Source organism: Sphaerodactylus townsendi, linkage group LG02 (genome assembly GCF_021028975.2).
Source record: "Sphaerodactylus townsendi isolate TG3544 linkage group LG02, MPM_Stown_v2.3, whole genome shotgun sequence".
NCBI classification, from domain to species: Eukaryota; Metazoa; Chordata; class Lepidosauria; order Squamata; family Sphaerodactylidae; genus Sphaerodactylus; species Sphaerodactylus townsendi.
Genome location: NC_059426.1, coordinates 45624429 through 45647018, shown reverse-complemented (window position 1 = coordinate 45647018; position 22590 = coordinate 45624429). Strand labels below are relative to the sequence as shown.

General features: G+C 41.0%; 1 protein-coding gene across 4 annotated transcripts in view; it reads right to left on the bottom strand.

Moving 5' to 3' along the window:
- The window catches only part of ZEB2 (zinc finger E-box binding homeobox 2), a 170104-nt gene that overhangs the window by 30849 nt on the left and 116665 nt on the right, over nt 1-22590 (bottom strand). For all 4 annotated transcript variants that reach the window (XM_048484928.1, XM_048484927.1, XM_048484930.1 and 1 more), the window contains 3 exons: nt 14610-14681; nt 2320-2508; nt 1401-1615 (listed from right to left, as the gene is read on the bottom strand). In XM_048484928.1, the coding sequence (XP_048340885.1) occupies nt 1401-1615; nt 2320-2508; nt 14610-14681 (476 nt within the window). The remainder of the gene's footprint in view (nt 1-1400; nt 1616-2319; nt 2509-14609; nt 14682-22590) is intronic.

The window sequence follows — 22590 nt, the reverse complement described above, 5'->3', positions numbered from 1 at the left end:
CTATAAACTTTAGTTGTGCCACTGTTAATATGATACAATCATTTTAATTTACTAATTGTAAATGCCACGAGCAAATGAGGGGACTTTTCAACACCAAAGCTACCATTCGTAATGCGCCAACACAATCACACCCTTGCATGTGAAATTTAAGGCAGTTACATTGGATACATTTCCAGCTATTTCTCCTCTCTCTCCCCCCCCCCCCCCCACTACCCGCCCCTGTGTTTTGATAGTAAGAAGTAACTGAGGGAGGGCAAACGGTGTCTCATTTTGTCAGAAGGGGGAATTTTTTCAGATTAATAATTTTCTCTCTCCTTTAAAAATGAAATGTTACGATAAGCCTTGCTGGAATCATATTTTATCGATAACAGAGATCAAATGAGAGAGAGTGAGCTAATTACCAAATTGCTTGATTAGAAGGTGGGCCTGATACATGTTTGCCTAATTAAACACATCGTTTATAGAAAAAACAAAGACTGTAAGGCAAAAGCAAGATGAGCATTCTGTTCTTCGGGAAATGGAAAATGCTATAATTCCGGTGCAGTTGGACACAATGCGTGTATCTTAGTTTAACACTTGTGACTATAGCTTTTCTTGTAATACATAATGCAAGTTTTAAGAGCCATTCTCTAGAGAACAGAAAAACATCTTTGCTATTTAAGGCGATTTCAAGTTTAGTGCTTAGTTTGTAAACATACGGAAGTTTAAGCGTATATTTAAAGAAGATATTCAATTAAATCTAACACATCGTTGGTCAAGAGATCAATTTAATTTAAAACAGGTATAATGTTAGGATGCATAAATTGTAGTAACGGTGAGTTCCTTATGTACTTACATGTTACTAAAACAGACAGTCATGAGGCATGTGCATTTTGAAATAAGAGCTACTAAAAACATTAACCGAGTCTTAGGGACTCAATGAAAAATACACACAAGACTCAGTGAAGAGTAATGAATGTCAGAAAAAAGATTAGCAGATCTTTGAGATGTCTTTGAGATCCTATTTGGTTAAAAAAAAAGTGCCAAGCAAAACTAGTTGAAAAATGGAATTAAAATTGCTGAGAGGTTTAATAATGTATAATTAAAATGCCACAATTTCATTCACATTTTGAGGAACATTTAAAAAAAAAAACCACCCAAAACTAAAGTCAAGTTAAAGTGCAAATAAAATTTCTAAATTAGAAATTAACACACTCATTCGATCGTGAACATAAGACTATTAAATCATATTAGAAGAGACCATCAAAAAATCATTTAGACCTCAATTAAAGCTATTACCATTAAAAGATCTGCATCTTCAAAATGCCATGAAAAATTAATAATGATTGCCAATCAAAGCAATATCATTTCTCTAAGGGGTTATTATAAAAAGAAATCACTTAAAACAAGTCCCCCCCCACCTGATCTGTCCCCGGCTTGTGCGTCACCATATGCCGCTCGAGCTGGGTGCGGAAGGCAAACGTGTAGTTACATAGAGGGCAAGGGAAGTTCTCCTCATTCTTCTCGTGGCGGTACTTGATGTGCTCCTTCAGAGATGTCAAACGCTTGTAGCCCCGGTCGCAGTAGGGGCAGGTCAGCAGTTGGGCAAAAGCATCTGGAGTTCCAGGTGGCAGGTCTGTAGCCCAGAGACAGGAGAGAATGAAGCAGGCCAAAAGGTCAGTAAATCAATGGCAGCTAATGGGCTTATTGCCTGGGATGGATTGACAAAACTCATTGCAATCTGCCTTCGCAGGAGTGCCGCATCAATGAATTTTATACACTTAGGGAAAATACAGTACAGAATCCGTACAAATTATGGTTAAAGTAAACAGCCAGGCATGTCACACAATTCAGAAATCTTCTATTGTAAGTTAATGCAGGGTGGAGTGGGGTCTTATTCAACGATGTTACGTACTTAGTTGCAAGTTGATCATCTCAATACACAACACTATCTACTTCATCCTCTCGGACTCTCCCCCCTCCCTTTTTCAATTACTTATTAAGAAGCAACAGACTTCACAAGATTCAGCCAATAGTCCTTAGTTTGTCCCATATGGAGCCAATCATTCCGGAACTAAAATCAGATCAACAACCCCACCCCTTAAAAATACAATCCTTAATTCTTACTGTTATTTATTTCACCTGCAAAACAGTCTGCATCAACTGACTACAAAAGAAATCTCAATATGCTGAAATGACAGCCCCAATCTTTCCTCATGAAATTCCATGCTTCTGCAGCTGTTCTTCAATTTTAAGGTAAACAGCCAGGCATGTAGTACATTTATAATTGAACAGCTGCAAGAGGTCAGGAGAGTAGTTGAAAATGAATTCCACCCTCACCATTTTCTTCTTGCCCATTGGCCTCTGGAGTGCCAAGGCGAGACAGTTCCTCGGGGGCTTCTGGGTAAATAATGGCTGTATCACTGCGCCGTAGGTACTCTGCTATACTGACTGAGTGTCCATCTCCTTCCTCCAGCTTTCTCTTGGTGAAATATTCTTCAAAATCAGATGTGCAATTTGCATTCTTAACTAAGAAAGGAAAGGAAAAGAAGGAGAAATAATTCATTCTCTGTATGGGTTATATGTTTATTTTCCAAAAACAAACAAAAATAAATAACACTCTCACTTGTATAGCAGGTACATGTCTATCTTTTCAAGCCTGCTTTCTCTTTTTTCTAGCATAATCATGGAGAGCTCTGTGATTTTAAACAAAGTAGATGCGGCAAACCCCTGATAAGGAGTTTCATCAATAAAGAACAGCGGCAGAAATCTTCGGATCCAACCCTGCACTTGTTCCTCTTTTTTTGGAAAAAGCAGCAAAAAGTAAAATTCCGTACCCTATCTGTGAATAGCATCAGAAAGACTAGTATTGTAGGCTTCTACATATTTTTGAAAGCCTATACAACTTCATGATAGTTCACAAAGATGATTTCTGAGGAACTGTCTTCAAGACGGCACCCTCAGGATTAGGGATGCCAGCCTCCAAGTGGATCCTGGGAACCCTCCAGAATTATACCTTCTCTCCAGACTAGAGGTTAGTTCCCCTGAAGTAAACGAATGGTTTGAAGGTGGACACTATGGCACTGTACGCCAGTTAGGTCCATGTCCTCCGCAAGCTCCACCCCCAAATCTGCAGTAGCTTTCCAACCTGGATCTGGCAATCTAATCCTTCCATCTCCTGCCGGCGGCCAGGGAAGATTGGCAACCCCACAGGATGCAGTTCTGCTTTCTGTCCTTAACTACTCTGACTATGGCACCTCAGCCACAGACGTTTGGGATCTAACAGAATCCCGTGGTTTGAATTTGGGCCCATAAAAAGCCTGAACAGGTGGGAGTTTGGATGTCCTAAAGAACCAATCTCTGGGCTATCTCTCTCCTTGCCAGAAGACTGCTGGTCACCTGCCTGCTATTCTCCCATGTCTGCTATGAAAAAGAACCACTTCTTAGCACTGGCTGGAAAAGCTTAAGATAAGCTAGACCAGAAGTGGGGACACAGCATTGTCATTTTCAGGGAGTTATAATCCTGGCCTCGTTAGGATTCTAGCCCTAGGTAGGTCTAAGAACAAAGTAACTGCTTTCTTATTATCCTTATTTGTTCTCTTAGAGCAATCCTTTACTCCCCTTCCCCTCTCCCCAGAAGTATGTTACTTTTACACGAGAACTACCTATTTCTATGACATAACAATGTGAAGTAGGCCCTGAAACTATTTTTACAGTCTATACTGAAGTGTTCCTTTTCCTCCCATTAAAACATAAACTTTGTATATTTTTATTGCCCATGTAATGCCCATGAAAAATAACGTGCTCTGAACCACAAAACATCCTCTTGCTAAAATTAATCATTTCCCCTGCCTGCTTTTTGAAACATTACATACAGGAACAATTTGGTAAAGCCAAAGGATGTTACAGAAAATTATTAAACCAACTGTACGGAAGATCCAGCATTCAATCCTCTGCCCAGTTATGCATGTTAAAAGACCACTGAAATCAAAGGGGATGTGTGTAAATGAGAGAGAAACTACTATAGCAGAAAAACAGTGCTTTTAAAAAAAAATTCTTTTAAGTTGTAATATAACAAATACCTGTTCAAGACAGACAAAGCCTTGCATTGTTACTTTTTACTCTTTGTGCTTATTAAGATTTTGCTGCATAGGACAGAGGACAGTGAGCATCACAATGATTAAAATATTTTATCTCCATTAAAGTAACCATATCAGAGACGAGCTGGATGCTGCTCTTTCTTACAACAGCGTAAATCAGCAGGATCTACCTTAAAATCAATGGGGCTGGACTGATAATTAAAGAATGACAGGAACACTAGATTTACATCACTGTAACTTAGACTGTGGGAGGAAACCAACACACAAGGTTACTGAAATATTTAGCATCCTTGCCTCAAGGTAACAGATAAAGGAGAAAATCCATTACGGTGCCACGAGTGGTCAATGGTATTAAGGTAAAATCAACTAACACCACTATTTGCTGAAGAATAACATTTTATTCTACTGCATATACCAGAAGTGGATCATCTTGGGAAAAAAAACTAAAAGGAAACATTCACTTCTACAATATATATAAATATATAAACAGTCCAGAAAAAAAAACTTTTAACTGCAACTACTAAATCCCAGGAGATGCCTTAATATCATTTACAGAAGGAAGCAATTCTGGCAATGGCCTCGTGGATGTTGTTAATAAAAATGTCTCAGTTCCTGTCAATATGCTATATCTTTCTTCAATGCACATGCAACCTGCTGAGTTCAAGCTAAACACGCATACAACAATGTCTCAGATAAGGGCCATGATTAATACAGATGAATTTCATAAGATAGAATAAAGGCTGGCACAAGGAATGCATTGGATAGTAGCATGGGAAACTAAAATCCCAAGCATGTTTTGAATGATTTATGAATCAAGAAAACAAACGTGAGAATGCCAAATTAAAAAAAAATCATTAGCTGAGACACTATTTGAAGGAAGAGGGATGCCCTGACTTAATTGCCACTGAAGCACGGATCAATTTCATATCTGATCGTTGCAAATTTCAAACTATTTAACAGCCCAGTCCAGAGGGTACTGCAGCCAGGGACAGTGCCGCTACCACACTGCCTTCAAAAAGAGTTTCAAGCAGTATGGGAAAACATGGCAAATATCCCAGCCACCTCAAAAGCCCCCATAGGGCAAAATGAATTTACTCAATTCAAAAGGATGGCATCAGTCTAAGGCCGGTGGGGGGGGGGGGTGTTCTGGGCCAAAAGCCTGGTGGATGCCAACTAAAGTTGCCTTCACTGCCAGGAATACCCCCAGCCCACACCCAGTTGGACCAGCGTCCTCAGTTACACTGGTGCAGCTCTGGAAGAGGCAGCCTCTTTGCAATGGGGCGTCATGGAACTGTGCAGCACATGCTCACCACACTGTCTGCCCTCGCTGCTAGCAGAGGTGCTACTTATGCTGTTGTTGTGGGAAATGCATCAGCACAGACCTACGCCACTTCCAAGATGTGTTTGCCCCACCCCAGATTAGGCTGCCCAAGAACACTTGGAATTATGCTATTATTTATTGAAAGGCATGAGAATAGAAATGCTTATTAGAGCTTCATGTGTGTGTGTGTGGGGGGGACCACTATTTCAGATGGATCCAAATAACCTTGCAACTATGACTACCATGTCTACTAATCATGGCAACTAAGTATTCACCAGAAGTCCTATGAATAGCAGTGCTAAAAAGGCAACATGATGGGGAAAACTTGGTCTATATATGCTGTTGGTTTGGCCCAAGAAATGAAGAACTGTAGAGAAATAATACCATATATTAATACAGAATACTTAAAGTATAGTGTAAAAAGTCTCTGACGCTTATTCTTGACCTTAAAGGACAACCCTTTGGGGGGAATATAATGGCAATTCATATTAATTCTTCATTTCTGTTTGTTTGGTCCTCCAGGGCACCTGGTTGGCCACTGCGTGAAACAGTTTGCTGAGCTTCATGGACCATTTGTGCTCTTATGTAACTAGTTTTAGATGTGGGTCTTGAACAGCAGCCTCTCTTGAACAACAAACAGGGCAAATCATTTTTGAAACAGGCAAGATTCGAAAACCGTTACAATACACCATTGATTATGAAGCCAACTATTCAAAGGGGGGGAAGTTTAAAAATTCCATTTCTGTGCGTGCACATGCAAGCCTTTTATGTTTTCTTACAAACTGCTGAATGCGTTTACACAAGCAAAATCAGTTGTGGTTTTGCCCAAGAGAAGAATAGCTTCCCAAAGGAAGAAAAGACAGATAGGATGGTGAGTGATAGAGTTTGTACGGTATTTTACAGAGACCACTTGATAAACACCTACCACCTGTTTGCCATCTTGGCTTGATTTTCTAGACATGATGCCAAATCAGGAAAGCTATGCCAATCTTCTCACTGGAAGATCTGCTCAACTGCATTTCCCCTCCACACTGACTTCTCCCCCCCCCCCCGCCTTTTCCTCAGAGTTGTTCAAATATGGTTTCAGATCTGTCTAATTTCCATTATTCCCTTTAATTTCACTGGAATATGCATTTATTATTTATTTATTTACAACATTTCTGTGCTGCCTTTCTACCCACATAGAGTCCCAGAGTAGGCAAACATAATGAAAACAGTATTTAAAATAAAGCATAAATGAAATAGCTCAACAAAAACACACAAGGACTCAAACACACCTAACACTGCAACCAGGGGGGATATGCCAAACAAAACAAAAAAGTCTTCACTCACTGGCAGAACATAAGGATAGAGGGAGACAGATAAATCTCCCTGGGGAGGGAGTTCCAAAGTTTTAGCACCACAACCAGGCTGTCCCGCATCTCAACTCAGAGGTTGGGGTACCTAAAGCAGGGACTCCAAAAATGACTTCAGCAGACAGGTAAGTTCATGTATAAGATAGCGGTGTTTAACATATGCTGACTCGAAGCCATATGGAGGTTTAAAGTTCATTACCAGAACTGTTTATTGGTCCCAGAAGAAAACTGGGAGCCGGTAAACAAGACTGGAATGATGTGGCTCCAGAGGGGTGAGGGGGGGGGAATGGCGGCCGGGTCAAAATGGCACCTGGGCCCCGCTCCCACCCCCCCAATGCCCCCCAACTTACCTTAGAAAAAGCAGGGCCTTGCTGGTGGGGCTGCGCATTGGTCTGCGGGTGGGAACTACACTTCCCAGGAGACCTTGCGAGACCCAACTCCTGCAGAGGCCTTCCTGGGGCGGGAGGGAAGGAGGCTCGCAACGTCTCCTGGAAAGTGTAGTTTCCACCCGCAGACCAATGTGCAGCCAGGCACTGCTTTTTCAGCCTCTTTTCAGCAAGCTGCTCTTTGCCAGGATTTTCCGCCCCCACGTGACCCGAATGGCTTGTGCCCAGGGTGCGGTGCCCTTCCAACCCCACTATAGCTCCACCTATGTGTGGCCCTATGACCCACTCTTCGAGGGCAGCTACCCCACATAGAACACTGCAGTAATCTAATCTAAATGATACCACTCCAGATAACATTCTGACCACAGCATCCTATACCAACTTTAGCTTCTGGACAGTCTTCAAGGGCAGCTACCCCACATAGAACACTGCAGTAATCTAATCTAAATGATACCAGGGCATGCATCACAGTGGCAAGAGCTTTCTGGCCAAGAAGGCTACAGCTGGCTCACCAAGAGAAACTTTTGAAAGGGGTTCTGGCCACTGTTGCCCCAAGTTTCTCCAATAGGATGCCTGGGTCCAGCAGGACCCCCAGTCTACAAACCTGCTCCTTTAGGTACTCCATCCAGAACAGGTGATATCCCATTTCCTGGGTATGTAAAGCTGCTGGGAGCTTTACCTGCCAGTTGCATGGTTGTTTTGCTGGGATTAAGGTGACTTTCACCCTTGTTGAATCATCTACATCCCATTTTTAATGCACTTTTGCAACTGGATTTTACCATGTGAAGCAGCAAAATCCACTTAAAACAATTGCTAACATGAATTGAAAGTGGACTGAAAAGGCATTATGCAGCATGTATGAAAATGCCCTGAGTTTTAGTTTGTTAGAGCTCATCCATTCCAAAACTGCCTTCAGATATCTGTTCACAGTTTCCACAGCCTTCCTGGGATCTGCTGGAAGCATGAGATAGAACTGAGAGTCACAAGTTTATTGGTGGCAACTCAGCCCAGACCTCCAAATGACCTCTCCCAGCAGCTTTACATAGATGTTGAACAACACAGGGCTTAAGATAAAACCTTGAGGAACCTTGCAGGCCAGAGCCCAAGGGGCAGAGCAGCAGTCCCACAACACTACATTCTGAAACACTGCAGTATAGTGCCTCCCAGTCCCAATTCTGAATGGGGGCCCAAAAGGGCACCATGACTAATGGTATCAAAAGCTGCTGAGAGGTTCAGAAGAATTAACAGGCTTGTTCTTGCTCTGTCCATCTCCCATTGTAGGTCATACACCAGGGTGACAAAGGATATTTGAGTCCCATAACCAGACTGGAATGGATCCAAACAATCCACATCATTCAGGAATCCATGAAGTTGCCCTGCCACCACCCATTGAATCACACTGAACAAGAACTGATATATTTGAGTCTGGGTGGTAGCAACTCAGTTTTCCTGGATCCAGAGCAGGTTTTTTTCAGGAGTGGATATACCACTGCAGGAGTAGAGCAAGGGGGAACTGCGCCCGGGGCACACGCACGCCCTGTGCCCCTACCACAGCACTATCCGCTCCCACCGCGCCCTGGGACGTCCCCTCCATGCACTGTTCATGCCCCTGCCATGCCCCTGGGGTGTCACACCCCCCGCGGCCCTATTGGTGCTATGCCACTGCACCACTGCCCACTTCAAGGTAGGGGCAATTATCTCATCTCTGGGAAGCATTTACTGTCTCCCAAGCCCGGTAAGCCAGCCCCCTGCCCAGCAGATTTAGGTAACCAACAAGGTCAAGGGTCATACAAGCAGATGATAGGTTCTGAACTTCCAAGAATTCTGTCTACCACCTCAAACTGGACAAGCCAAAAATTATTCTACACAATTGGAAAATTGCCACAGCTAATGTAGATTCCATCAAAGTAGATGCAAGAGATTTTAATTGTGAAGTGGCTAGCAAAATTATTTGATTAGACTGAAGAGCAATCCATCTCCTCCTGTAAACTGGGACCTAGTAGGCCTCCTCAGACTACCTGACAGAGTTTCAGTGTGTGCCTCTTATAGTTCTTAGGATCCTAAGTTCTTAGGATACTCAAGTTATCACCAGCCATGCTAGAAAGTGACAGCCTATTGAAATTAGTGAATGAGTGACATAAACTATTCAGTAAATTGAAATTGAAATTTGCAAGGCTACAAATATGAAAATTTGTATGGCCAAATCTTGACACATGGAGAAACCTTTCCTTTGCTTCAAAGCATTTTTAAAGTTCAACATACTGTTAGGAAACGAAGAACTATGAAGAAAAAATCTATTTTCTCTCTAAATTATAATGCAAATTTCCATGTGGAAAGTGGGAAGACCATATGAGTGACAAGTGAGAAAATGGTAGTTGGAAGCCAGTCAGTTCATATAGGGTGGACAGGTGAGTTCTCATATTGGTCTGGGGTAACAGAGTGCTTCCTTCTACTCACAGAAACACTCCAATGCATCCAAGCCATTGTCCAGAAACTGGAACTAGGCAAGGTTGCAAGAATACTTTTGGAGCACTACAGGCTTATTTCCCAGCAAAAATATTTAGGGAAAGGATGCAGAGTGGGTGCTATGAGAACATATTTGAAACAGGTGATTTTCTTAACCTTAGAATCTGTTGATTGCAACCAAAACTTACCCTTTAGCCCAAAAATTCCCTAACCTATCCTATGGGGACTCCTTCCAGGTCATGTTGCTGGAAAAATAAAAGAATAACACAGCAACAATCGTTGCTTTTTCCCTCCTTCCTATGCTTCTTAGTCTACCATTCTATGTTCAACTTCCTTGTGCAGGCCAGCAAATTATTTTAAAAGCTATTTTTGTACAGTAGGCTATAATTGCCTCCTTTGATATTAAATGTCTCTGAGGTTCTAAAACTTGTGGATTATTCATTTTCTGTGTATATTAAAGGAATTCAGGAGCTAAGGCAAATGTTTATACTGAAGTTATAAACCTTAAAAACAGTGGGATTTACTGAGAAGCTGACAGTTCCTTAACTGAAACAATGTTAACACTGAGACTGTATATTAAAGATTAATATAAATACCAAACGTCAACTGAATGCAGGTCAGAATCTCTTCGGTTTCTCTTCGGTCACTGAGGAGCAGTGGGCCCTTTGAAAAATGTGCACTTCTCCCGCAAATGGCTCTTCTTGGGTGGGTGGGGGCTTCCCCTTGAATGCCCTTTGTGGGTTTTCTACGTATTTAGCCACATTCATTGATTCCTTGTGAATTTGAATTGCACACAGAAATCACACTCCCATCTGTGAGTCGAGCTTTTTAGGAAGATGTAAAGTGAGTGACCTCAGCGAGGAAGTCTTGTTTTAATTAAGGACCAGGGCAGGGACTCCTTGAAGCCTGAGGTATCATAACCTCACACGAGCATAAACCATGCCAAGCAAAGGAGATATTTAAAAGACAGACCAAAGAAGCTTGGGAGGCCAGTTATTTCTTGCAGGAACTCTTGCTGTGAAAGGAAGATAGCTTCTCCTAATCGGCAACAAAGCTAATAAAACCACAGCCTTCATTAAGCAGGAAGTGGCTGGCCTCCATTGGCACATACAGATTACAGTGTCAAAACGATCAGTCCTTCCAGCCTGCCAACTTTTACTTCCGTTTTCTTCTCTTCAGAGAACTCTTTTCCTACATTTACCATAAAATGCGCTCTCTGCAATGTTTATTTGTCTGGTGCCATTATTAATAAAAAAAGAGGCAGAGCTTGTTTATTTACATACAGAGCATCTGTTCATTCCTTTCCTAAAACTAGATAGAAAGGCTAAAATAAGCCTCAAAACTGCAACGCTCTGAACTACGGCTGGTGGTTTGTTTGTTTTTTACCTGTGTGAAAGTACATGAAATTAATGGCTCACATCTGGTCTAATTGGCCACCGCTATGAGCCATCAACACCATTTGCTGGTTGAACTGATGCCTGTGAAACATTCTTGTAGTATCAGCACAGTTTTTGGTGGACAGATGTTTACAACACAACAGCAGTTTTCATATTGGGACTTAATAGGCTCATGAATACCTTCATGAGGTGGAACTACAACTGAAATCAGGTAGAACCTTTTTGCTTCCAGTTAGCTAAACTATGAAACTTTGAAATCTGTTGTTTTCTATTGCATGTGTACTGGACATCTATTGATACATATCACAGAGTAAAAGAAAATCAGAACATTTGCCCACCCAACAAGCCACCCAGGGAAGCACTGAAATATGCAGCACTTAAATGCATGAACCCTGTAAAAATAAACAGAACAGGAATGATACCTATATGCAGGACTACAGCCTAGCAAGTCTTAACACACTTTCATAAAGAGACAAGCCATTCTCTCACAATGCAATCCCAAGCAAAGCTACACCCACCAAAGTCAATAAATTTAAGAAGGTTTAACTCTGCTGAGGACTCCATTGGCAATACTTTTTCAAAGGTTCCAGGTAGAGATCTTTCACATTATTTACCACCTAGTGCTGGCAGGGGCTGATGGGAATTGTAATCCATGAACATCTGGAGAGCCACAGGTTGCAGACCCCTGACTACTCCTTTTAACTCAAGATGCTAGGGATTGAATCCAGTATCTTGGATCTTCCATGGAGCCAGAGCCCCTTTCCAGCTGGTTACTTGGTAATTATGTCCACCTTTGTAGCACTGAAATAGTGTGACCATCCTGTGGACAGTACATCTAATGGAAATTGTTTTGACCAAAATTCCACCTAGAACTGGGCCTTAGAAAGACACGATTTCGGTCTGTCCCCAGATCTTTTGATTAGGTATACGGTCTTTTCTCCTAGCAGGATAAGAATATCGACAGAGAATTTAATTACTCATTGCTATCACATGTTCCACAAAACCACTTGCAGCTCTCCTACAGCAAGAATAAAATAATTTATGTGTGGTCCTTTACATAAAAGCTGAGCTTTATTTATGAATAATACCATTTGGAGCATGTTAGACAAAATTCTTAATGTCACTGATTATGAATTCTGCAGTTCAAAAGAAAAAAATACTGGAAAATATGTGGATATGGCTGTTTCAGGTTTTTGGAAGTGATGTAGCAATATGCATGTAACAAAAATCAATGACTTCACGTTACTCGGCTGATTACTCTCCATTACATAAATAATGTACAGAAGGAAAAAAATAGAACAAAGCACAGTACTTCAGGACAATATGGTTTTATTTTTCCATTATTTTTCTCCACAAGATTTAGGCAAGCTGGTTTGTTATGATGTCTAATAAGAACATGTGGGTGTATACTAGCAGTAGAAATGTGTGAGTAATAAAATCCTTGTATCAGTTGGTGCCACCTTCTTTAACAACATGTCTAGAAGGCACCAAGTAAGGATCTCATCTCAGAATGTAACTGGAAAACAACTTAACTAGGATGGAAAGTCAGCATAGGGAAAATCTGGAGTAATTGTTCTGCCAGATTAGAAAAGATAATTTTGTCTCCATTTTCTTCAAGTGAAGGTGTCTTCACTGGCTTAACATCATCTTAAGACTTACAATTCTAAACTTCCAGGTACCAAACACTAGAACTATTTCACACTTTATAAGCTAGAGCTTTCGATCATATATGATCACAGTGATCCATGCAACGGTCACCTCCAGGTTAGATTATGGTAACTCGCTCCACTCTGGCCTGCCCTTGAATCTAATCTGGAAATTAAAACTTGTCCAGCATGCGGCTCTGAGGCTCCTGGCAGGGGCCTCGGGTAGGAACCACATTACATCTCTTTTTCTACCTCCATTGGCTGCCTATCGAGTACTGGGTTGTCTTCAAGATTCTGGTTTTGATCTTCAAGCCATGAGCAGTCTTGGACTCACATACCTCAGAGACTGCCTTTTCCCATATTGCCCTGGCAGGCCCCTCCTTTCTTTGGAGGGTTACCTTCTGGAAGTCCCTGGCCCAAAAACCATCTGGTTGGCCTCGACGAGGGCCAGGGCCTTTTTGGTTCTGGCCCCTACCTGGTGGAATATGCTCTCATTTGAGATCAGGGCCCTGAGGGATCTGAGAAGTTTCCACAGGGCCTATAAGACGGAGCTATTCCACCGGGCTATCTCAGCAGGCCAGCTGGGTTAACATCTGTTTAACATCTGGCCTCCCGGGGGGGGGAACATATTAGGTTTTATAAGCCGCCATCTGAATTTGGATAATTTTATTCTTTTATTTATTGTGTTGTTTTAATGCTTTTATTGTAACTGTTTTTATACTGTTGTTGCCGCCCTGAGCTCTTCGGGGGAGGGCAGGGTAAAAGTTAAATCAATCAATCAATCAATCAATCAATCAATCAATCAATCAATCAATCAATCAATCAATCAATGTGCAGACATGGAATTAAAGTATGCATAGGAAAGGGTTTTAAGCATCCCTTTCACGCCATTTTCCCCATTCCCAATCTCCCCAGGGAGCTGCTATTTGCTGCACTAGAAACTTGGGTGTAATGATGGTTACTCATAAGTTTTGTCATCTCTCCTAGGTTATTTAAGATCAGGAAGATGGTGTTGGAGGAAGGTATTTCTGAGAACAACGAAGAACCTTCTGCATGCAGGGTGCATTCCTGAGCAGGTCTGGGAAGCACAATGCTCTCAGCGCATGTGTGGTCTAAAGTCCCTGTCACAGCCATGAAGACTGTAGCGTGTGCATCAGTCTTGAGAGGATAGGTAGAATTTTGTCAAATACTAATGTTGTGTGCTGACACACGGACATATAATATGCAGGCTACCTATGCAGGAAGTATTGTACAGAGCATGGAAATTACTCCTGACAATCAAACAGAAAATTGCTTGAACACACGCATAACTTCCATAGTTGCTTCAAAATAAAAAAGAGAAACTATTTTCTATACTGTTCAGCTAAGTAATCAATCACTTAGAAACAATGTCTCTTTAGCAGCTTTTAATCTCTAAACAAGGATGAATTTCTGAGAACAAGGAAAGGATGGTCTGATTCTGTATAAAACAGCTTTGCATGTTCATGTGCAAGTCTAGCTTGTGTTTATCAAAATATGCACCCTCTTTTTCTTTCAGATTACAACGCTTGAGGTTTCAGAATAGCATACTGTATGTGGCACATAAAGTGTACCCAATTATCATTATCACGATACTTATACAGGCTCTTTCACAGAATATAGGTGCAGCTACCTTAAACTTGGTCACCCTTGTTGGGGAAAAATCTCCTCACACTGCTGGGTTCTATTTGCTCCCAAGGATTCTGTCACAATAAATAGGGAAGAGGCAAACCGCAGTGAAGTCACCTTAGCCCCATCCATTTCTGTCAAAAGCTTCATACCATCAAGACTGGACTACTTGTTTATATCGAAACCATTAGAGAAATGTATAAATACAGGTTTCTTGGCGTATTGCAAGCTTTCAGTTAGAGTGGGGAACTGTGTGGCCTATTCTTGCCATTGATAGAAAAATCAACCCAGCATGATGGAAACCAAAAGTACCTGTTCCATTGTTTCTGGTGGTCTGAATGGCAGCGTCAGGCCCCATGGTGTCATACTCCTCCTTCATTTCTTCTGAAATACAAAAATGCTCATTTTCAGTGTTGTACTTGAGAAAACAGTTCACTAAAACGGCAAGCAAACAGAAGTAACAAGAGCAATTCTTTCAGTAATGAACAGAGAACATGATGATTGCAGATCTTTCTTTAGGAAGCTTCATAAATTTGTTCATGTTAGCTGAACACTGCAAGTCTATTCACACATTATAGCGAATACACGTACATCCTGCCCGTACGGGCATACATCTGTATGTAAGAAAGAGTTGACATACATGTTCATTTTGCAAAACTGAAACCAGTACCTGGATAAATGTGAGATTTGTATCACATATTCAGTTGTGCATACATTGAAAGTAGCATAAGAATGACTCAACACATGCACTGAAAAAAAAATTAAGTGTACTATTAGTCCCTTCTGGCAGCCCACAGGAGCTTCATGGTGGTGGGGCAGGGGAGTGGCAATCCATCTGCCCAGCACAATTACATCACTTCTAGGTTTACTCAGAAGTGCCAAAATCATGTCAGGATGCTCTAGTGCTCTCCTCCAAGAACTCTATGGTCCCCATAGATTTTTTTTCAGGTGTGTGCGCACATGTGTGTGAGAGAAAGAGTGCTACAACATTCCAAGTGTGATACCAGTGCTTCCAGGTAACCCAGAAGTGATGTCATCCCACTGGGTGCACAGATCATGCTCCCCCCCTTCAGCTGGCCTACATCCGCCTGTGTACCAGCTAAGAATTGGCAGGCAATTGCCTGTCATCACTGGGAAGATGGGAACTCTGTGTACAACATGCAGGGATGGCACATGTGTTCACTGTAACATATGAACAGGACTATATTGTTTTCTCCACGCAAGTAGTTCCAGCTGTTATCATGTATGCTTTTGTGTAGACAAATGTAATGTGTGAACTGAGTGATTATATTCCTGTTATCTTAATGAACAGGAAACAGTATCAAGATCACAAGAAATTGTCACTAGATCCACGAACCCTTGTCATAAGTAACATGCATGCTCAAAGAAAACTGAGACTGTGGAGGAGTTGGGGATTTGTATTTTACAGGCCAATCCAGATGGGGGGAACCTCTGCTGTGGCTGGGGATGATGCGGAGAGGCAGTGCTGTGCCACCATCAATGGAGCTCTGAGCAGCACAGCAAGCATCAGGGAGAAAAATAGGAATAAGTAAATGACCTTATTTTAAGACTATTCCAGATGTATCTAAATTATTTATATAAAGAAAGCACAGGCATGTTACTTGACATAACGCCAAATACATATAAGAAAATTCTGAATAATTTTTTCAGCTTGCTACTATTACTGTGAACTTCAGTAAGGAACTGAAGTTAGCAGTAGAGAAATGTAAACTTATTGGAGATGAATTTTCAACTTCTGGTGCACATGCACAGTCTTAACTTGGGGCAGGTTCATCCATTACTTTGATCTCTGTGTCACACATGTGAGCTTCCTTTTCACATGAGCTGGGGCAGCTGACAAACTTAACTGCAGAGGCGTAGCACCAAGGGAAGTGGGGAGTGATGCACCGGGCGCATGCCCCTGCGGAGGTGTTCCGGGAACGTGGTGGGGGCCGAATGGGGCATTCCAGGGGCGGGGCGGGGGCAGACGGGGGCTTAGAGGGGCGCAGGGCATGTGCGCGCACCGGGAGCACTTCTCCCTCGCTCCGTCCCTGCTTAACTGCAACAATTTTTGTGATCTTCAGGGCACCTTCTCAGTGCTTGAGATTGTCAAAACTGCCGCAGCTTTGCATGTGCAATTTGTAAACTCAAATGTAGAACTGCTCATGTGAATAAAAAGTACTTCTGTGAACGGGAAAAGCATTAACTTGGATGTTGACAGCTAGTTTGAGCAATTTTGCCAGAAAATGTCTAGAAAGAAACAAACATCAGTCAGCTTGCTTTTGGTATAATAGCTCTATGCAGAGATGCAGTAAGCTTCATACAGTGAAAATAACCACAGCTTTACTTCTGGAGTTAACAGAGACTTGTATACGATCACATACTTGCCTTTAATACCAGTGTGACACATTTGTAGCATTAGCATAATCTCATCTTATATGGCTCATTTAACAGCATTTTATTTATTAATTTATCTATCTCATCTATATTCCACCTTTCTCCCCATTGGGGATGCAAAGCAGCATATACCATTCTCCTCTCTTTTATTCTCACAACAACCCTGTAAGATAGGCTAAAGTCAGAGTCTACTAGATCACCTAGCAAGCTTCCATGGTAAAATGGATATTTGGACCTGGGTCTTCCAGACTCTAGTTTGATGTGCTCTTAAGACTCTAACCACTCACCCCAGTAACTGCAAAAAACCTCCTATAAAATCTTCTGTTTCAGTATGACTTGGATTAATTATTTTCTTATATTTCTTCCCAGTCTGAATTCTGCATCCATACATTTCCTGAAAAGCTATGCATAATAGTGTTGTGGGTCTAATATTTTATGGGTGAAGTGCATCACCTATGAGAAATGGATACAAAAACTTGCTAGAGTCTGATCATTTAAATGAGATACATCATTAGACCATTGCTTTTGCTTTTTTTATACGGTTTTTTTGAGGATAGAAAATGGTACAACATTAATCCATTTCTGTGACAAACTTTGTACAGAAGAAGCAGAACTGAGTAAACTGAAAGCTATTTTTAATTCATTTTTAATTTATAATCTTGGAATATTTTTCAAGCATCACATTTTACAAGTAATCTGTTGGTACAATAACAAGGCCTAGTTGTATCATCCTGATGTAAACTAAACTTAAAGTATCTGACTTCTGAGTTTTACCACTGGTATACAGTATGGAGCTATGCACTGTAGGTTAAAATAAAAAGAGATCTTCAGTTAAAATATGCTTGTGTGAACAGGTGTTAATTGTATCAAGCATACATTAATTTTTTGCCTTTTGCCTTCTCTACAAAACATTTTTACGTGGACACTGTGATTCCAAAGCCTTCAGAAACTGATAAAAGTTTATAAGTGGTTATACATTGCAACAGAACTGTGGTATGTCTTGTGGCAGCTTACCAGAAAGCTGAATCAAGGTACAGCACTTGTGAGAGGTTTAGTGCTGGATATAAATATAGCTTGTGTGGATTTTTCCCCTTCCTTGATCAGCTCATGTGATTTCTGGTAGAAAGGAGTCACAAGTTTGTTTCCATCTGAGGGCACATGTACCCAGTCACCAAGGGGAAAACAGTTAACAGCATTTTCTTATTTCTTTTGCATAATAGTGGTAATGCTAGATTTCAGCTGTGTTTCCTTCCTCATTGTAATCTTCTTCTGTAGCACAGAGAAGTTACATTATGATCTAGCTGTTTCCCAAAATCTAGTAAATGCTTGAACACACTGAAAGGTGTTTCTTGTTTTGTATAGGTCACTAAAGTGCATCCTGAAATGCTCAAGGTTCTTTTTGATACCATTCTTGCTGACTGTCACAAATTCTCTGCTAGTGCTGGCCTAAATTGTGTGTTTTCATCTAGAGCTGTTTTCAAAGTAAAGCAAGTCATACTTTACATCCTTAGGATTTCAAAAATATTCTCCCTGACCACAACTGTTTGAAACAGTAATACTTTAAATCTATCAAATATAAACCTGTGAGCTTGTTTCCTGTTTCACTGATTTTGGGGCAATACAGGAAATGTCTACAACTGTTCTTATATCAAATCAGCACCCATAAGACCAGAATCCGACCTTATGTCAGATGCCCTAAACAAATCAACAAAATCACCTTTGTTTATTCTGTACTACTAGAGCCTATAGTTTGGGTTATTTTAGTTTTGCACAGCACCTATGTTTTTCAGAACACATATAACTGAGCGCAATGTGCCTGCCTCAGGAACCCCAGCGTATATTTATTTTGAAAACACTTGTAAAAGTTTGCATTTTCCAGCCACCCCTGGGATAAAGGTTTGTAAAAATAAAGAGCACTTTCTTCCTTCAGATGAAGAATCCTTGAATAAGCAGAAAGAGGCCAAGATGCAGGTGATTTATTTAAGTCTGTGTCAGTGATAATGATGTCATGGTTTCCAGCACACTGTGTCCACCCCATTGTGGGACGAAAGAATGTCAAGGACAATTCTAAACACAAAACTTTGATTGTGCTGAAACCGGAAAGGCACAGTAAGAACTCCACTGCGCTCTTCAGTTCAAAACCTGCATCCTGCAGGCAAAGCATGGGAGAAAGAGCAAAGGAGAGGGGGCTTATCTCAGAGTAAAGCTATGTGCTGAGGTACTGCGGTAGACAGTCAGGCACCAGGGATAAAACACAACTGAATAAGGCAGCCCCCAAATCAGAGTTATTGTCTATATTGCGCATTTTGAACAATAAATAAGAAAAATATTTTATCATGAGAAAAAATGTGTTATCTAAGAGTCAGGATAAACAATGAGTTGCTTTTTAAGACCAATCTCTTTTCATTAGACATCAAGGCACCACATCAGGGCACTTTCAGAACAATAAAAAAGACACAATAAATCATTACCAATCATTAGAACGAGACAGGTAATCGCAGAGCAACTTTCTTGGTCTGTATAAAAAAGGATGGCTAAATAGGATTAGGGATTTACAGTGTATTTAATTATGGTAAGACCAGAACGCTGTTTTATTTACCATAAAGGTAGGGAGCAAAAGACAGTCTGTACATTTGCACTGCTGTCTCCACTACTTCCAGGTGATCAAAAGCCTGCTAAGCAATCCTAGAAGCTTATTAACGTATCATGCTTGAGGAAAATAGGCGCTCATTGTAAAATACTGAATTAAGATTCCAGTTTCCATCTTTTCTTTAGAGTATTGATCCTATTTTTTAAAGCAATTTTTTTAGGAACTTGGAATGGTACATTTGTTATGTCATTATTAATTATTCCTTTTAAGGGTGGAATTCCTAGTAATTGGTCCTTACCCTTGATTTCCAGATATTAAAATTTAAAGCATCAGAACATTCATTCTTATAGCCCTGCATATCTAGTTCATTAACAAATATGAATAGCTAACACCAGCTCATTTAAATACTATGTCTTACATGAGTTCTCGCTACACTCTGTTTCTGTCACACTGCTCCCAAGAATCATTGGCTCTTATTATACATGTAAATGGCTATCATAAAAATAAAAATTTCATTTAAGATTGTTAATGACTTCTGCAGCAGTCAGACTTCCTTTAATGATCATCTTCTGCCCCTAATTAAACGTATTTATCTTTCAAGCATCTTTGGCTGAGTACTCCCTCATAGTTGAAAATCTAAAAAAGTCTTAATGGATATAGCGATAAATGTTTATGTGTTGAATTGCAAGGATTCTAGAAAGCTGAACCAAAAAAACAAAATTAGAAACTGCAAGAGTACAAAACTAGCTTTGCTTTGTCAAGAGAGAGGAAAAAGGGGAGGCACCGTGGTGCACCAGAGTGGGGTATATCATGCAGCATGTTCAGCGTAATTGATAAGTACAGGAACAGTACTGTTCTCTTAGCAGATTCCAAGTTAAAAGCCTTTTATAAATACAGAGAATTTTGAGCATAAATGGAAAACAATTTCTGTATTATCTTTCTCTGATTTTTTTTAAAAAAATGTGAGCTACTGCTAAAAGTCAAAGTTCAACTTCTGGAAGCAACCTGACAATAGATGTACTATGCTTCTTCACAAAGTGGGCTCATGAGCCCCAGGAAAATTAATACAGTGCCTAGTAGAGTGCCTTCTAGAATAGTTCTGATTATTGCCACTGTTACATCTCTGGTGCTGACATCTATAAAGAAGTGTATTCTTGACCAAGGACTCTGCTATCCATCGGGGTAAGCATCCAGTGGCAATCTTTTTTACTACAGGGCAACAACTTGAAGTGACTCCCCTTTCCATTCAAAGTGTATAAATGGTCAGTGGGGAAAAAAGGCTGCCAGTTTGATTCTCCTACTGGTGTAGCAGACAATATATATGTTTTGAGTACAATCCCAAGTACAAAAGGGTGATGCTCTAGTGCAGTAGGGAGTAGCTCTTTGCTTTGGGCTGATTTGGCAGGTTATTGAATGACTGCTGGAGAGACAGGCAGTGATGCAGTACAGAGTCCATGACACAGCTAGGTCCCCAAGTCTCCTTGCTCCTGTCTACATATCCCACCCTCTTGATGCCTATGCCACTGTATGGTGCATGTCTTACAGACAGAGGCATATTTGCCTGGGCGCCCCCATTTGGTCTCGTGGGGGGGGGGGGCACAAAAAATTCAGGTTCATTTGTGTGTTTTTTGTATTTTTAGTGTTTTTTCAGTTTTTGGCCTGCAGGGGGCGCAGTTTTTAGGATAGCAGCACTAAAATTTCAGGGATTTTTCAGGAGACTCTCCTAATAATACCACCCAGGTTTGGTGAGTTTTAGTTCAGGGGGTCCAAGGTTATGGACTCCCAAAAGGGTGCCCCGTCCCCCAATGTTTCCAATGGGAGCTAATAGGAGATGGGGGCTACACTTTTGAGGGTCCATAACTTTGGACCCCCTGAACCAAACTTCACCAAACCTGGGTGGTATCATCAGGAGAGTCTCCTGAAGATACCATGAAATTTTTGTGCTGCTAGCTTAACAATTGCACCCCTGACAGCAGGCACCCCCCAAATTTCCCCAGATTCTCCTTTTAAATCTACTTCCTTCAGCATGGACTTAAAAGGAGAATCTGAGGTCCCCAGATTAAACATTGAAAGTGATGCTGTTTCAGGTTGGGGGAGAAACCACCCCAAAACAGCATCACTTTCAATGTTGTTTTAACTGGGGACCCCAGATTCTCCCTTTGAGATGGATTTAAAAGAAGAATCTGGGCTCCCTATAAACACCATTGAAAGTGATGCTGTTTGGGGGTGGATTCCTCTGGAGGTGTTTTGTGAGAGATGATGATGATATTTGTTTGGTAAATGTTTTGCTGGGGGTGATTTGTGAGAGATTTACATGCTTAATACCCACTTGAACTGGCTTGGAGCTGTTTTTCAGGCTAACAACCTACCTCAAAGGGTTGGTGTGAGGACAAAATTAGGAAAGAGAGTTGATGGGGAGACAGCCATGTATGTTTTGCTGTGGGTGAGAGGTGTTTTTGCGAGCTGGTGAAAAAAAAATCAAAAAATCATTGTTTGGTCGTGGTGGGGGAGGGTGGTCACCTATATGGGGGGGCAAACTCAGGTTTTGTCCTCAGGATCCAGTTTGCCTAGATACGCCTCTGCTTACGGGTTGGCCAACTGTATCTAAGTGATGTTTGGTCACCCATTTAGGACCACAGTTAAGGAAGGCCAGTTCAACTATGCACAGAGCTCATGCCCCTAGATATTAACTGGTGCAGTGACTTCTCATCTGAAGGGATTCTCAAGAAAATGTCAGGAACAAATTCTCTATCTTGTTAGCTCTTCTACACATGGTGTACTTTTGCTGAGTAGAAAATTTTAAAACAGGGATTTTCATTCAGAATGTGGGTCACAAAGTTTCACTTTATGTTATTTCCTGTGTTTTTATTACGCTTGGCCTAAGCCCATTTTTATTTCCCAAGAGAGCCCTACCAAATCCTGGCAATCATTATCACATACTTAACTGTTAAATAATAAAAGAACTACCTGGCCAGGTAAAAGTGTGAAATCTTATTTGCACTTAACAAAAGGAAATGATTAGATGGTTGAATGACAATACGAGGTGTCAGACAGACAATGAAGCTATATTAAATGGATAAACAGCTTTTCAGTTCTACACTGGTATATGTATATGATAATAATTGCACACACTGCATGTTTCATAGATAATACGAAAAAACAATCGCATGTTATGTGCACACAAGTGTAGACTTTAGCCAAGGTTGTTTCAAAACAGAAATTTCATCCCTAAATAAGATGCAAGGGCTGTCATGTGACCATGCAAGTATCAGCTCATAATCTGTCATCAGCACTGGTATCTCAGTC